Raw genomic sequence first — 16,511 nt, forward strand, 5'->3', positions numbered from 1 at the left:
GCAATCTTTCTTCTAGCCAATGAAATCTTGTTAGCTTCGAATGCCGTTTTCGCATCGCTAAAATGCAGCATTGGCCGAGTTATAATAATCGCAACAATTTACGTATAAACTTGTTTTAAGCGAATTTGGTGAATCGACATGGTCAAGGTGCCTATTCCGAGAGCTTGGAGCGACGTGGACCCACTAGTCCTTTGATTATTCTGCAGAATAGAGAGACATGTACTCACTCGGGTACTTTGGTCTCACATATTTAACTAAAGATTGTATAATATGTTTTACATGATTTATGTTAAAGAAAAATATGGGTCAACCTATGCAGCACGGACATAAAAACTGTGATATAGGGAAATGGGGAAACAGACACAGAGAAACGGTATATTCCAAAGATGAGGATACGGGAGCTTGGGAAAAATGAAAGGTAATAGACTCTAAATGCCTCAGAAGATCCACATCAATAACTAAATCACACCCTCCAAGTTCCAATAATCTAACCCCAGCTTGAAAGTGATGTTGGCCCACAGTCCATTTGAACTGTGAACACTTGTACTTACTAAGAATCTTTCTTCCATCTGCCACATAAACCCTCAAGTTAGATGTAGGTTCTAGTATACATTTCAACCTCTTGGCAGTACTGGGATCCAAGAAGGTATGGTGCTTCCAGTATCTACAAGAATTGAAATAGGTTGTTTATTCACCATTCCTACCAGTTTGATTGTACTAGGAGAGACTTGACCAGCTAGAGTATACACTGAAATCCTATATAGCTCTAGTTCTTCTTCCCTCTCCTCCCCTATGGAATCGTCTCCACTGGATTCCTCTTGTGCTTCCTCCCCTAATATTATAAAAACTCTTTTGCACTTGTGACCATAAGTGAATTTCTCATCACAGTTGAAGCAAAGACCCTTCTTCTTTCTCTTATCCCATTCTGCAGTAGATAGTCTCTTCACTTGTGTAGATTTCTTCCACCGTAGGGTTGTGTTTAACTTAGAAATCACTATACACACTCTTATTAGTTCAAGTGGGGTGTGTCATCCCAGTATTTATTTGCATCTGCCTTAAGCTCTTATTCAATTAGTCTATGGCTTTTTCCTGCAACTTTGCCTTGCTCATAGCTTCCTTCAATGTCTGAGGTTTGAGCAGTCTTACCATGCTCTTGATTTCATCCTTTAAACCACTGATGAAACTATTGATGAAATATGTCTCAAATAGAGTTCTATTCATGTGTAACATAAATGCCTTGAGCTCCTCAAATTTATCCCTATAAGCATTTACTGAATGCTCTTGTTTCAGCTTGTTGAAAGTCTCTACCAAGCTCTCCTCCTCTTCCTCACAAAACCTCTCGAATACCATTTCCACAAACGTGTGCCAATCTACAGAATCTCTACCTTCCAAATAATCGGCAAACCAATGATCTGCCTTACTTTCCATGTGCATTGATGCCAAACAATACGCTTTTGGTCCACCATTGGGTTAATCGAAAAATACTTTTGACATTTTAGGATCCATCCATGAGGATTATCCCCATTGAATCGAGGAAAATCCAATTTAGGAACTTTTTGAACCGAAGTGGAATTCCCTCCAAAATTGTACGATTCCCCTCCCTGCCGGTGCATGGGAATGGTATAGGGTATATTGGCTTCTAGACGCCCACGCGCCGCCGCGACGGGGGGGGGGGGGGGGGTTAGATGGTGATCCTCCATTGACGGCTGAATCCTTACCACGCATTCCCGCCATGAGACGCCCTAATTCATCAAACCGTTTGGCCATTTCATCAAACCGCGACTCCGATTTCCGAGTGGCTTCTGCAATCTTCTCTTCAAATTCTGTCGTTAATTCCGTACGTAGTGATTGTTGCCCTCCAAATAAACTCGCTACATGCTGCTCCATTGATTTCAACTGATCTTCCATCGCCCCCAGCTGCTGTTCCATTGCTTCTACTCGTGTATTGTTCTTCGCCATTCCTTAAGGTTTGGATTTGCTTGTGGTGCCATGATCGTGCTCTGATGGCCACTTGTTAAGAACTCAATCCCCTTTTCCCAAATCAGATATTATTCAAGTGTCGAAGAATTGGATTACAGAGGAGATATTTCTCTCCCCTTCTTAGACCATTATTAACAATGCCTAAACTACTATTTATAGAAAAACTAACACTCCTCAACTATAATTAGCTCCAACTGCTCCGCCACGTGTCGTCTTCGGGTTGGTTGAATCCAGCTGAGATTTAACTTCTTTTTCTCGTGTTGTCCTTTACGCGTTTCTTTAAGTGACTCACGTTTCTCCTTTATACAACGCCGTTTTCGATTATTCTGTTAATATCGTTACATGGTGGTGGTGGTGGTGGTGGCGGTGCGGCAACGGAGCAGATGTGGGGAGAGAGGAAGAAGACGCATGTAGGTCTTTTCTGTTTTCTTTTTTCCTTTTTTTTTTTATTTCTTTTTTCTTCTTCATTTTTCCTTTTTAATTTTCTTTTTCCTAAAAATCTTGTGAGTTGACAAAATTGCCCCTCCATTTTTACGTGTGAGTTGCACGTGTGCAATTCAAGGAACAATTTAGCTAAAATTGGACGATTTTGATGTCAGTGCTACAAATACTAGAGTCCAGGTATGCTCGTACAACTTATTCCCGTTCAGGGGGTAAAGTGCAAAACGTCCAAAGTTTAGGGGATTTTTTGCAGTTAACCCTTTTATTTATATGGACACTTAAAAATTATAAATGCTCCTCTTATTTGGTTTATAGATCTCGTGCAACTTTTTTCCGTTCAGAGGGTAAAGTGCAAAAACGTCCAAAGTTTAGAGGATTTTTTGCAGTGAACCCCTTTATTTATATGGAAACTTAAAAATTATAAATGCTCCTCTTATTTGGTTTATAGATATGTCGTCCGACATAATTAAAGTTCTACCAATGATAAATTAGATGTCGAATTTATCAATTTCCAAGCGTCAATATAAATAAAACGCGTCAAGTTTATTTGTAGCGTCATAAATAAAAAACCATGCAAAATAAGACTAAAAATACTATATTTGCAAAGTTGTTGCATGTAAACTGAAACATGACAAGTTAAAGGACTAAAGTATTAAATAGGCCAACTTAAAGGACCATAAATACAATTTTCCCAAATCTCTATATATAACAGAAAGACTCTGCTGCAATGGGAAAAGGATCGCAATTTGTTAGGTTCGTTTGGGCGGGATAGTTGAATTGAATTTCCAAAAAAATAACCGCACAATTTCACTTCGAGATCGCGTGAAAATGGCGGAAAACGGCGAGCAACAAGGAGAGCAGTGCGTCCGCACTGAAAAGGAGCTGCCGGTGCTCTTCGGAGACTTCACCAGCAAGGAGAGCTGGGACCATTTCTTCGCCGCAAGAGGCGCCGGTGATTTCTCCGAGTGGTACGCCGATTGGCCCCAACTCCGGACCTTACTCAGGAACCATCTCTCGTTTCCGCCGTCGGCGCCGCCGCCGGAGGAGCTGACTATTTTGGTGCCGGCGTGCGGGAATTCCAGGCTGTCGGAGCATCTGTACGACGATGGTTTCAGGAATATAATTAATGTGGATTTCTCGAGGGAGGTCATTTCCGCCATGATGAGGAGGAATTTGAGAGATCGGCCGGAGATGAGGTGGCGCGTGATGGACATGACTGATATGCAGGTACAATTTTCCAGGAGTTTTGTGTATTTTGAGAATTAGGATTGTAGAATTAATTTTCCAGGATTTTTGTGTAAATTGAGAATTAGGATTGTAAAATTAATTGCGAGAATTTTATTTTATTTTGATTCATGAAACTTCCCAGCCCATAAAATTCGGCCCAGCTTCAATAGTCAATCCCCAAGTCCACTTCAATCTCCAAAACATCGTCGTCTTCTTCTTCTTTCCCAATTTTTTGTAAAGGAATCAACAAACACCCTGCCTGCAATGTGTTCTCCCTTTTGTCTGAGAGAGTATTTTTATGGTTAGAGTATTAATTAACATGGGAAAAAGGCAGTTACACTATTTTTTGAATTATTTATTTCATCAGACTTTCCTATATAACCTGATGGCACAACATGGTTGGCTTACTGTGTTTGATTTTTTTAATTTTCAGCTTTCAAATGGGGCTTTTGAAGCCATTATCGATAAGGGAGGACTGGATGCTCTAATGGAACCTGACATTGACCCCAGATTAGGAACAATATATTTATCTGAGGTTTGTGATACACTTTTGATCCAATAGTTACCAGCATTTTTTGCTTTGTACTAGGTATTGTTCCAATATAGTCGATTCATTAACAGGCTAAAAGATTGTTAAAAGCTGGAGGAAAATATATCTGTCTCACCTTGGCAGAATCTCATGTAGTAGGTAGGTATTGTTCCTCTAATTGCGATCAATTATTTATTCATTTTTTTCAGTATTTTGGTGAATGTAAACATAGGAGGAGGAGTTAGATTTTTATTCAGCATCTCATGTTCTCAGGTCTACTTTTTCGAAAGTTTCGATTTGGATGGAAAGTCAGTCTTCATGCTGTTGCTCAAGAACCATCTTCAGGAACCACCAAACAGCGGGCTTTTTTGTTTGTCGCAGAGAAATATATTTTAACTGTTATTTCTCAGATATCATTCATTGATGAATATTCTGTAGAACCCCATGGTAATCAGGTGAAAACACATGGCCTTTTCTTTTCATCCATGTACGTACCCTTTGAAAAAAGGAAAGAACTTGATTTTTTTAGGGGAAAACAGTATTGTTTGCTAGCTCACACGAACATTCATTACATTTGCATTACTACCAAATCTGGAGAAATAAGTTCACTATTTGAACATGTTATAGGTTCGAGAACTATTTGAAGCACTCGAAAGAGAAAATACTGTCCGTGCAGAATACTCTAATGGCACTTATACATGTTACTCACTTAAAGACCTGAAGCAAGGGGTACAAGGAAACATTGGAGTGCTTGTACCTGGTCGCGGTATAAATCTTTTTTTAGGTGAAACTGGAGTATCACGTTTCTTCTATAGTTGTTTACTGCTTGATGCTCATCCATTGGCAAGACCTTTCTCCGATCAATACCGTGTATTATTCATTCACAGCGTTAGTTCCTTCTTTTTCCACTAGTCATTTTATTTACAGTTGAGAATCTATCGTTGTTCCATAAAAAAATTGAAGATAGATATACTTAAATTGCTTAAAAAGTTTTTCATAATATTAATATTAGCATCTCTTCATCTGGAAAGATCTCATTAAAAAGAATGATAGTTTTATGTGTTTATTCGTTAAAGAGCCAACCTCCATCACTTTTTTTTTTCTTGTCGACCTGGAAAACATTGAGTCCATACTTAGTCTTTATACTTAATATGCGTTTGGTAATGCGAAATAAACCAACTTAAACTTGCATTTCTTGTTTTCAAAACTGCATTTCCTTAATCTCAAGTAATTTATTGCCTTGTATTTTTAATGGCATTTATACTTAGCTTTCAATATGAGGTCAACTGGTCAAGGAAATAACTTTCGTTTTTTGTTGTCCGTTGTTGAAATATTTAAGGATATCTTTTTTGTGCTTAAAATAATTCAAGTCTCTAATAGTTTAAACTTTAAGACAGAGTGTTCATTCGAATATCACCCCCATCCATTTATGAATAAGTTCCACATGCAAAATATTACTAAAGAGTAGTCTGCACGTGAGGAAGTGTGTCATAGTAACTAAATACTATTTGTTTTCAAATTTGTAAAAGAGAAAACTTCTACATAGTTCCGCTTGCTATTGGCATAGTTTGTTACTTAGTTTTTGTTTGTTTCAGTCCAACTGTTGTATGACTGAAGTTTGGAATTTAGATGCAAATGTTCCAGAGGCTCCTCGCATCAAATGTCCGACCATGGGTCCTTGCTGTAGGCCAAAGTGCTGCTCGGCTGTTGATAGTAATTTTTTCTAGTCAATGATAATTTTAGTGTACTACAATATTTCATTTTTCATTTTTCACTCATAGCATCATACTGATTGGTATTAGGTTGCACTGGATGCCAACCATAATGTTTCACCGATTGAAATAGTGGTAATTGTGAAATTTCTTTTCTATAGCTAACCTAACTTGCAAGCTGTATATTTGGACTCTTATATCTTCTTTTTCCTTTCTTACAGAATGATATATTTCGTTTCATCGAACAATTGGCCCCAAGGGATGACATTAAAAAAGTTAAGGTTAAGTAAGTATCCTATCAGCATCTACTTATCCAATACCAGAACTCGTCTGATAATGATTTTTAGCTCTTGATTTCATATCAGCCAATGCTAGTTTATGTATGAAAATTTATTTCCATACCCATTCTTGTTTGCACTTTTTCGTTGTTTACGCTTAGTCCTCCTACTTAACTACCCATAAACATATATCGATTTGCAGAGTTACGCATGCAGATGAAGGGTATAAGCAGCAGAAAATTGTGTCTAAGGTTGAATAACTACTATTTCTTGCTTTCATCTTATTTGTTGTCCATTTTCATATATGTAGAATATTGATAATTCTGACCACTTCTACACGATCATTGTACTTACTATTTTGTTCAACTCTCTCATTGATTATTTGCTCTCTTAGCACTCATCGAAGGGCTATATCACTCTGTTTATTTAGTGGGTTTATTATTGGAGAAAATGTCGTCACTTTTCAAAATAGAGGCTTTATGTTAAACTGTTTTCTAGTAGGGGTCCCATATCTTTATCATTGGATATTTCATATATACTGCTCTTACTTCATGTATTGCCATCTCTTTTTTTCCTCTTAGATTTTCCTTATATTGATTTATCCAGGTTACATCTACCTTGAGTGGTCCTATTGCTATAGATGACGTGATCTATTTCAATCCACCGGGTGATATTCCTAATACACATGATAAATCTAAGGATATCATATTCCGCCGCCTTCGCTTTGGAAGAACTGAAGCTTTTGCGCAATCTGAAGCTCTATTATCCACACAAGTTCAGAATAAGAAAGTGCCGGCAGCTTCTGAAACCTTGAAGAAAGGAAAACTGAGGATGGTTGAATCGCAGCCATCTGATTCTCAAGGTGAATATCTCTTTCTTTTTGGGCTAGATTTGAGAAATTATATACTGGACTTGGATTTCAATATATCCTGATATGGTTTTACTTAAACCTGAGAAAAAGAAAACATTTCAATTGTTTCTAAATTAAATTACTTTCATCTACTACTGATAAATAGAAGTAGCAATATTTATTCATGTTCATTAACTATTGCCTCGTCTTTTTCATCTTGGATGGGGAAGCATCGAGTGGTGATACGAATGTCGATCACGAATATTTGAGAAGTGGACACGACAAGGGGAAGATTTCTGGATTACTGTTGTTTTCCATACATTCAAAAAGAACTACCTCAGCTGGTAGATTGGTGAGCTATCTTCTTTCTCTTCTTTTTCTTCTGTCTCTTGAAAGCAGATATACAAATTAAATTACTGCCTCATCTCATTTTTTCTTAAATGATTCTCCAAAACAGAGGCAAACATATATAAGTCACTTGTGGAATATATTGAATTTGGGTCTTGGGTTCGGTTTTCAAAATGATGCCTGGATTTGAAAGCTTCCCTCCTTTTTCAGGTTAAAACAGTAATCATCGGTCTTGGAGCAGGACTACTTCCTATGTCTTTGAGAAATTACGTACCGACTTTAAAGATTGAGGTACAGAAATTTTGGATGGCTGTAATTACCATTTTTTTTCTACTGTCCTGTCTATATGCTAATTCTTAATTTGTTAGGTCGTTGAGTCAGATCCTGTCGTTCTGAATGTTGCTAAAGAGTATTTTGGTTTTGAAGAAGATGATTGCTTAAAGGTATTATTCTACTTTCTGTCGTTTTCAACAACATAAAATCTTTAGTATAATTTCGCATTTATGTGCTGATAATTGGAGTTGTTATGTGAAGAAGTTGCTTTCACAGAGTCATGTTATCGTTATCGTTTTGTTCCTTGTAACAAGAGAGAAGATTAGTTAACGATTCTCTACGTGATACTACAGTGCATACATTTGTTTTCCTGTCCAGGTACATATTACTGATGCAATGAAGTTTGTCAAAGAGAGAGCAGGTAAAATCGCTACAACTAGTTGTAGTAACTAGTGATATAGAATCGCAAGATAACACGCTCAAAATTAAATAACTGTATGGTTGCACTGTAATTCATGAAGAAGGGCACAACTCTTCCAAAATTGACGTACTTATAATCGAAGTGGACTCATCAGACTCAAGGTAAAAATAAAAATAAAAACAGCTTCCACTCAAATCAGTTCTTGTCAACTTTTCTTATTTGACAAAGTACTATTTTTATTGTGCAGTTCTGGTTTAATTTGTCCAGAGGCAGAATTGGTCGAGGAACCTTTTCTATTGGCAGCAAAAGATTCACTTTCTGATAAAGGTTTATTCATCCTTATGTTTGCCACATGCTATCCTGGTGTGAGGGCTGCAGCGTATTCAAAATTGCAAACGGTGAGAAAAAACTGACAAAAAAAAGTAGCATGAAAATATAATATATTATATGGTTCGAAAAAATTTCTTATTCCTATTTTTTTCCCCTGTTTCGCAGGTATTTAGCAGCAACCTCTTTATCATGCACGTAGATAAAGGTTTCAGTGAATTAATTTTTGCTCTGAAGAAGGACTCCCCAGTCATTGGAGAGGAAGAACTCGCTCAAGCTTGTGAAGCACTTCGAAGATCATTAGAGCATAACAAGGGGGAGTGGGTCAAACGAGCCTTAGATGACTCGAAAAAGATCGAGCCACTTAGAAAATCATGATGAAGAAAGCATTTTTTTTTTTTGAATTTCTTGGTGATGAAAAATGGAAACAGATATTCAAATCTTCTTGGTAAGATAGATACAAATGCATGCAGCTGATGTATAGAGATCTTCTTAGCACACACTTACTTGTATATATCTGCTGATCTCTGAGGCATTACTATTGATATAATGAATATGCACATATTATACCATTTTTAATGTGTTCTGCTGTGTGAATATACTCATCTTAGTGTATGTGGAGGTTATATGTATGACTATGGGCGATAGTATCTTCAGGCGGTTGTTGAGCCTCCTTGACAACAACGTAAGCAATGTCAAATAGATCTACCGACAAATCAATTACAGTTTTTAGTGCAGGTGCAGAGGCGATTCAAGTGTTCTACAAGAAGTAGAAACTGACACTATCTCCGCAATCTTTCTTCTAGCCGATGAAATCTTGTTAGCTTCGATTGCCGTTTTCGCATCGCTAAAATGCAGCATTGGCCGAGTTATAATAATCGCGACAATTTACATATAAACTTGTTTTAAGTGAATTTGGTCAATCGACATGGTCAAGGTGCCTATTCCGAGAGCTTGGAGCGACGTGGCTCCACTAGTCCTTTGATTGTTCTGCAGAATAGAGAGACATGTACTCACTCGGGTACTTTGTTTTCGAGAGACTTCACCATAAAAGGCGTTGACGATTTCTTTGAGTGGTACGCCGACTGGCCCCAACTCCGGACCTTACTCGGGAACCATCTCTCGTTTCTGCTGGAGGAGCCGAGTATTTTTGGGAACTCCAGGCTGTCGGAGCATCTATACGACGACGGCTTTAAGAATATAACAAATAATGTGGATTATATATCTCAAAGTTGGTCAAGCCACTACCATTATAATACACACATCTACTTGTTGATTACAGTAATTGGTTTGTTAGCTATGATAGTGTACATTGGTATATTGTGTATATTATACCGGGTGTAGCATCTACAAAATCCATAATAAAGCTGATTGAAATTACGAACTTCTTTTTATTAGGGATCGAGAATTTGAAGGACAAAATTTTACATTGTTTTGGACACCGTCCCTCAATTTTTTTAAGGATTTTTACAGAAATAAGAAAAATAAATTATATTTTTTCACATATTTGGCTTTACAGGATGGATAAAATGCACTTGACCCCCTACAAATTTCTCATTTTCGCACTTTCCCCCTAAAAATTCAAAAACTGTATATTCCCCCTTTAAAATATTATTTTGGTTGCACTTTGCCCCATAAGCCAATTTTTGGTGGGCATTGTGCAATAACATTTTAAAGAGGCAATGTGCATTAAGATAATGTTTTTAAGGGTTAACCTGCAACAAAAAAAAAATAACATAATTAGAGGCTACTTGCAACAAAAATACTCAATTAAGATGAATAATCCATCGAAATTTTGATATGGGGGCAATGTGCAACAAGAATAACATTTTGAAGGGGGAGATTCACTTTTTAAATTTTTGAGGGGATAAAGTGCACAAATTAGAAATTTTGAGGGGGTGATATGCAATTTGCCCTTACATGATTTATGTTTAAAAAAAAAGGGTCAACAATGAGTCACAGGGTTTTTTGGTATTTATGTGTGGGTGGGTTTGTTTCGTAATTTAGTCAAAGTTCAGGGGAGTTTCGTAATTTACCCTTTAAATTTCTATATATAACCGAAAAAATGGGCTGCAATGGGAAAAGGATCGTAGTTTTTTGGGCGGGATAATTTCAAAAAGTAACCGCACAATTTCACTTCGAGAACACGCAGAACGCGTGAAAATGGCGGAAAACGGCGAGCAACGAGGAGAGCAGTGCGTCCGCACTGAAAAGGAGCTGCCGATTGCCTTCGGAAACTTCACCAACCAGGAGAATTGGGACTTTTTCTACGCCGCAAGAGGCGCCGGTAATTTCTCCGAGTGGTACGCCGACTGGCCCCAACTCCGGACCTTACTCAGGAACCATCTCTCGCTTCCGCCGCCGGAGGAGCTGAGTATTTTAGTGCCGGCTTGCGGGAATTCCAGGCTGTCGGAGCATCTGTACGACGACGGATTCAGGAATATAACAAATGTGGATTTCTCGAGGGAGGTCATTTCCGCCATGATGAAGAGGAATTTAAGAGAACGGCCGGGGATGAGGTGGCGCGTGATGGACATCACTGATATGCAGGTACAATTTTCCAGGTCGCGAGATTTTTGTGTAAATTGAGAATCAGGATTGTAAAATTAATTGCTAGGATTTTATTTTATTTGGCTATTAATTTGACGTATTTGTTCGATTTTTGAAACTGAGGATTTCAATGGGTAATCTGTAATATAATTCCAACTACAGAAATATAAAAGGAATTTGGGGAAGGAGATAAGAACTGAAGAGAGAGAGAGAAGAAGAAAATTGTAGAGAGAGAGACCGAATTTTGATAATTTCGCATAATTTCTTCCAGCCCATAAAATTCGGCCCAACTGATTCAATATTCAATACCCTGCAATGTGTTCGCCCTTTTGCCTGAGAGAGCATTTTTATGGTAGTTGAGTTGGAGGAGTTTATTCCTGTGCGTTGGCTTACTGTATTTGCCCTACTTTCATTTCTTATTCTATTTATTTCATCGGACTTTGCTATATAATTCTCTTTCCATTTTCTAATGATTTCTTTGGAACTGTGTTCTCTATCTCTTTCCGATTTTTATTGATTAGTTTGCAAGTGGGACTGTTGATGCCATCATCGATAAGGGAGGACTGGATGCTCTAATGGAACCTAACATTGACCCCAGATTAGGAACAATATACTTATCTGAGGTTTGTGATACACTTTTGATCCAATAGTTACCAGCATTTTTTGCTTTGTACTAGGTATTGTTCCAATATAGTTCGACTCATTAACAGGCTAAAAGATTGTTAAAAGCTGGAGGAAAATATATTTGTCTCACCGCGGCACAATCTCATGTACTAGGTAGGTATTGTTCCTCTAATTGGTCAAAATAATTATTTGTTCATTTTTTCAGCATCTCATGTTCTCAGGTCTACTTTTTCGAAAGTTTCGATTTGGATGGAAAGTCAATCTTTATGCCGTTGCTCAAGAACCATCTTCAGGAACCACCAAACAGCGGGCATTTATGTTCGTCGCAGAGAAATATATTTTAACTGTCGTTTCTCAGATATCATTCATGGATGAATGTTCTGTAGAATCCCATGGTAATCAGGTGAAAACACTTAGCCTTTTCTTTTCATCCATGTACGTATCGTTTGAAAAAAAGGAAAGAACTTGATTTTTTTAGGGGTTAACAGTATTGTTTGCTAGCTCACACGAACTAAGTTCATTACATTTGCATTACAACCAAATCTGGAGAAATAAGTTCACTTTTTGAACATGTTATAGGTTCAAGAACTATTTGAAGCACTTGAAAGAGAAAATACTGTCCGAGCAGAATACTCTAATGGCACTGATACATGGCACTCGCTTAATGACCTGAACCAAGGGGTACAAGGAAACATTGGAGTGCTTGAACCTGGTCGCGCTGTAAAGCTTTTTTTAGGTGAAACTGGAGTATCACGTTTCTTCTATAGTGGTTTACTGCTTGATGGTCGTCCATTGCCAATACCTTTCTCCGATCAATATGGTGTATTATTCGTTCACAGCGTTAGTTCCTTCTTTTTCCACTAGTTATTTTATTTACAGTTGAGAATATATTGTTGTTCCGTAAAAAAGTTTGAATATAGATATACTTAAATTGTTTAACAGTTTGGTTTGAATCAAATATCAGCATTCTCCTCATCTGGATAGATCTCATTAAAAAAATGATAGTTTTATGTGTTTAGTCGTTAAAGAGCCAACCTCTATCACTTTTTTTTTTCTTGTCTACCTGGAAAACATTTTGAGTCCGTACTTAGTCTTTATACCTAATAGGCTAATATGCGTTTGGTAATGCGAAATAAACCAACTTAAACTTGCATTTCTGGTTTCAAAACTGCCTTTCCTTAATTTTAAGTTATTTATTGCCTTGTATTTCCTTTTATTTTCAAGGAAATAACTTTCGTTGTTGAAAAATTGAAGGATATCTTTTTTTTGTCCTAAAAATGTACAAGTCATTAAACATAAAATAATACAAGTCTCTAATAGTTTAAGCTTTTTTCGAGAATATCACCCCCATCCATTTCTGAATAAGCTCCACATGAAAAATGTTACTAAAGAGTAGTCTGCATAGTAACTAAAAACTATTTTTTTTGCAAATTTGTAAAAGAGAAAACTTCTATATGAGATGATCATTCACCATAGAGTTCCATTTGCTATTGGCATTATTTGTTACTTAATTTTTGTTTGTTTCAGTCCAACTGTTGTATGACTGAAGTTTGGAATTTAGATGCAAACTTTCCACGGGCTCCTCACATCAAGTCCCCGACAATGGGCCCTTGCTGTATGCCACAAAGCTGCTCGGCTGTTGATAGTAATTTTTTCAAGTCTATGATAATCTTAGTGTACTATAATCTTTCATTTTTCATTTTTCACTCATAGAGCATCATACTGATTGGTTTTAGGTTGTACTGGATGCCAACCATAATGTTTTAGCGAAGGATATAGAGGTAATCTTGATTTTTTTTCCTATAGCTAATGCAACTTGCGAGCTGTATATTTGATGGACTCTTATATTTTTATTTTTATTTTTTTTCCTTTCTTTCAGAGTGATATATTTCGTTTTATCAAACAATTGGCCCCAGGGGATAATATTGAAGAAGATAAGATTGTGTAAGTATCCTATCAGCATCTACTTATCCAATACCAGAACTCATCTGATAATGATTTTAGCTCTTCATTTCGTATCAGCCAATGCTAGTTTATGCATGAAATTTTATTTCCATACCCATTCTTGTTTGCACTTTTTCGTTGTTTACGCTTAGTCCTCCTACTTAACTACCCATAAACATATATCGATTTGCAGAATTACGTATGCAGATGAAGGGTATAAGCAGAAGAAAAATTTGTATAAGGTTGAATAACTACTATATCTTGCTTTCATCTTATTGGTTGTCTTTTTCATATATTTAGAATATTGATGTGCTCATACTCCGGTCCACTAATAATTCTGACCACTTCTACATGATTAGTTGCTCTCTTAGCACTCATCGAAGGGCTGTATCACTCTGCTTATTTAGTGGGTTTCTTATAGGAGAAAATGTCGTCACTTTTCAAAATAGAGGTGTTATATTAAACTGTTTTCTAGTACGAGTCCCATTTCTTTATCATTGGATATTTCATGTATACTGCTCTTACTTCATGCATTTCCATCTCTTTTTTTCCTCTTAGATTTTCCTTATATTGGTTTATCCAGGTTACATCTACCTTGACTGGTCCGATTGCTATAGATGATGTGATCTATTTCGATCCACCGGGTGATATTCCTACACCTGGTAAATCTAAGGATTCCATATTCCGCCGCCTTCGCTTTGGAAGAAATGAAGCTTTTGCGCGATCTGAAGCTCTTTTATCCACACAAGTTGAGAATAAGAAAGTACCGGCAGCTTCCAGAACCTTGAAGAAAGGAAAACCGAGGATGTTTGAATCACAGCCATCTGATTCTCAAGGTGAATATCTCTCTCTTTGTATGGTTAAGTTTCGAGAAATCATATACCGTCCTGACTTGGATTTCGATATATCCTGATGAGAAATATTTTAATTGTTTCTAAATTAAATTATTGTTATCTACTGCTGAGAAACAGAAGTAGCAATATTTATTCATGTTCATTAACTATTGCATCGTCTTTTTCATCTTGAATGGGGAAGCATCAAGTGGTGATACGAAAGTCGATCACAAATATTTGAGTTCTGGATTGTACAAGGGGTTGCTTTCTGGATTACTGTTGTTTTCCATACATTCAAAAAGAACTATCTCAGCTGGTAGATTGGTGAGCTATCTTCTTTCTCTTGAAATTACTACCTCATCTCATTTTTTTGATTTAATGATTCTCCAAAACAGAGGCAAACATATATAAGTCACTTGTGGAATAAATTATAATAATTTACTACCTCTATGAATTTGGGTCGTGGGTTCGGTTTTAAAAATGATGCCTGGATTTGAAAGCCTCCCTCCGTTTCAGGTCAAAACAGTAATCATCGGTCTTGGAGCAGGACTACTTCCTATGTCTTTGAGAAATTACGTACCTACTCTAAAGATTGAGGTATCGAAATTTTGGATGGCTGTAATTTCCAATTTTTTTTCTAATGTCTTTTCCTTATGCTAATTCTTAATTTGGTAGGTCGTTGAGTTAGATCCTGTGGTTCTGAATGTTGCTAAAGAGTATTTTAGCTTTGAAGAAGATGATTCCTTAAAGGTAATATTCTACTTTCTGTCGTTTTCAACAACAAAATAGGAAATCGAAGTGTGCAAAAAATGGTTTTTTTTTTTCTGGGATTCAGAACATAAAATCTTTGGTATAATTTTTGCTTTTATATGCTGATAATTGGAATTATAATGCGAAGAAGTTGCTTTCACAGAGTCATGTTATCGTTATTGTTTTGTCCCTTGTAGCAAGAGAGAAGATTAGTTAACGATTCTCTACGGGATACTATAGTGCATACTTCATGCTCATGTTCTCACTTTAACTACGTTTGTTTTCCTGTCCAGGTACATATTACTGATGCAATGAAGTTTGTCAAAGAGAGAGCAGGTAAAATCGCTACAACTAGTTGTAGTAACTAGTGATATAAAATCGCGAGATAACACACTCAAAATTAAATAATTTTATGGTTGCACTGTAATTCATGAAGAAGGGATCAACTCTTCCAAAATTGACGTACTTATAATCGACGTGGACTCGTCAGACTCAAGGTAAGAGGAAAAAATAAAAAAATAAATAAAAAACAGCTTCGACTCAAATCAATTCTTGTCAATTTGACAAAAAGTACTCTTTTTATTGTGCAGTTCTGGTTTAATTAGTCCAGAGGCAGAATTAGTTGAGGAACCTTTTCTATTGGCAGCAAAAGATTCACTTTCTGATAAAGGTCTATTCATCCTTAAGTTAGCCACAGGCTATCCTGGTGTGAGGACTGCAGCGCATTCAAAATTGCAAACGGTGAGAAACAACTGACAAAAAAAAGTAGCATGAAATATAATATATAATATGGTTCGAAAATTTATTTTTCCTGTTTTTTTTTTTTTTTTTTTTTCTGTTTCGCAGGTATTTAGCAGCAACCTCTTTAGCATGCCCGTGGATGAAGGTTTCTCTGAATTAATTTTCGCCCTGAAGAAGGATTCTCCAGTCATTGGAGAGGAAGAACTCGCTGAAGCTTGTGAGGCACTTCGAAGATCATTAGAGCATAACAGTGGGGATTGGATCAAACAAACCTTAGTTGTCTCGAAGAAGATCGCGCCACTAAGAAAATCATGATGAAGAAAGCAATTTAAAAAAAAAAAAAAAATTGAATTTCTTGGTGATGAAAAATGGAAACAGATATTCAAATCTTCTTGGTAAGATAGATACAAATGCATGCAGCTGATGTATAGAGATATTTTTAGCACACACTTACTTGTTGATTACAAGTTGTATGTACTGTACAGTTTAGTGATTTTGAGCCAGATACTAATGATATAATGAATTTGCACATATTATACCCTTTTTAATGTGTTCTGCTGTGTGAATATACTCATCTTAGTGTGTGTATGGAGATTATATGTATGGGCGATGGGCCTATGTGAGCAATAACTTGCTCATGTTATATAAACTTGGAGGGGATTTATGTTTATGATAAGGGGTAT

General features: G+C 36.7%; 2 protein-coding genes across 4 annotated transcripts; both read left to right on the forward strand.

The window, feature by feature from the left end:
* Nucleotides 1–3,126: 3,126 nt before the first annotated feature.
* Nucleotides 3,127–8,965, forward strand: LOC105963135 (uncharacterized). 2 transcript variants are annotated; one of them, XM_012987506.2, is made up of 17 exons: nucleotides 3,127–3,648; nucleotides 4,082–4,183; nucleotides 4,270–4,336; nucleotides 4,451–4,632; nucleotides 4,805–5,065; nucleotides 5,807–5,890; nucleotides 5,980–6,024; nucleotides 6,111–6,175; nucleotides 6,370–6,418; nucleotides 6,774–7,029; nucleotides 7,248–7,369; nucleotides 7,576–7,656; nucleotides 7,734–7,808; nucleotides 8,017–8,059; nucleotides 8,160–8,220; nucleotides 8,307–8,457; nucleotides 8,555–8,965. In XM_012987506.2, exons 1-17 carry the CDS (start codon nucleotides 3,250–3,252, stop codon nucleotides 8,762–8,764), a joined length of 2,253 nt encoding a protein of 750 aa, XP_012842960.1. In that variant the 5' UTR covers nucleotides 3,127–3,249; the 3' UTR covers nucleotides 8,765–8,965. The 2 variants fall into 2 exon arrangements, with proteins under 2 accessions (XP_012842960.1, XP_088670634.1); XM_088814508.1 differs by having other exon boundaries at nucleotides 8,163–8,220.
* Nucleotides 8,966–10,468: 1,503 nt separating this feature from the next.
* Nucleotides 10,469–16,373, forward strand: LOC105963136 (uncharacterized). 2 transcript variants are annotated; one of them, XM_012987508.2, is made up of 17 exons: nucleotides 10,469–10,936; nucleotides 11,458–11,559; nucleotides 11,647–11,713; nucleotides 11,782–11,963; nucleotides 12,140–12,400; nucleotides 13,122–13,205; nucleotides 13,297–13,341; nucleotides 13,440–13,504; nucleotides 13,698–13,746; nucleotides 14,088–14,340; nucleotides 14,540–14,661; nucleotides 14,854–14,934; nucleotides 15,013–15,087; nucleotides 15,381–15,423; nucleotides 15,524–15,584; nucleotides 15,678–15,828; nucleotides 15,934–16,373. In XM_012987508.2, exons 1-17 carry the CDS (start codon nucleotides 10,550–10,552, stop codon nucleotides 16,141–16,143), a joined length of 2,238 nt encoding a protein of 745 aa, XP_012842962.2. In that variant the 5' UTR covers nucleotides 10,469–10,549; the 3' UTR covers nucleotides 16,144–16,373. The 2 variants fall into 2 exon arrangements, with proteins under 2 accessions (XP_012842962.2, XP_012842963.2); XM_012987509.2 differs by having other exon boundaries at nucleotides 15,527–15,584.
* Nucleotides 16,374–16,511: the final 138 nt, after the last annotated feature.

This window comes from Erythranthe guttata, chromosome 14, assembly GCF_056151865.1.
Source record: "Erythranthe guttata isolate IM_541 chromosome 14, IM_541, whole genome shotgun sequence".
Taxonomy (NCBI): Eukaryota; Viridiplantae; Streptophyta; class Magnoliopsida; order Lamiales; family Phrymaceae; genus Erythranthe; species Erythranthe guttata.

Excerpts from the sequence above, each read along its gene's own strand:
- LOC105963135 (XM_012987506.2), top strand. The coding sequence starts at position 3,250 with ATGGCGGAAAACGGCGAGCAACAAGGAGAGCAGTGCGTCCGCACTGAA. Across the intron at positions 4,337-4,450 it reads GGCAGAATCTCATGTAGTAG|GTCTACTTTTTCGAAAGTTT; the intron begins GTAGGTATTGTT and ends TCATGTTCTCAG. Across the intron at positions 7,809-8,016 it reads AAGAAGATGATTGCTTAAAG|GTACATATTACTGATGCAAT; the intron begins GTATTATTCTAC and ends TTTCCTGTCCAG.
- LOC105963136 (XM_012987508.2), top strand. The coding sequence starts at position 10,550 with ATGGCGGAAAACGGCGAGCAACGAGGAGAGCAGTGCGTCCGCACTGAA. Across the intron at positions 11,964-12,139 it reads TAGAATCCCATGGTAATCAG|GTTCAAGAACTATTTGAAGC; the intron begins GTGAAAACACTT and ends AACATGTTATAG. Across the intron at positions 14,662-14,853 it reads CTATCTCAGCTGGTAGATTG|GTCAAAACAGTAATCATCGG; the intron begins GTGAGCTATCTT and ends CCTCCGTTTCAG.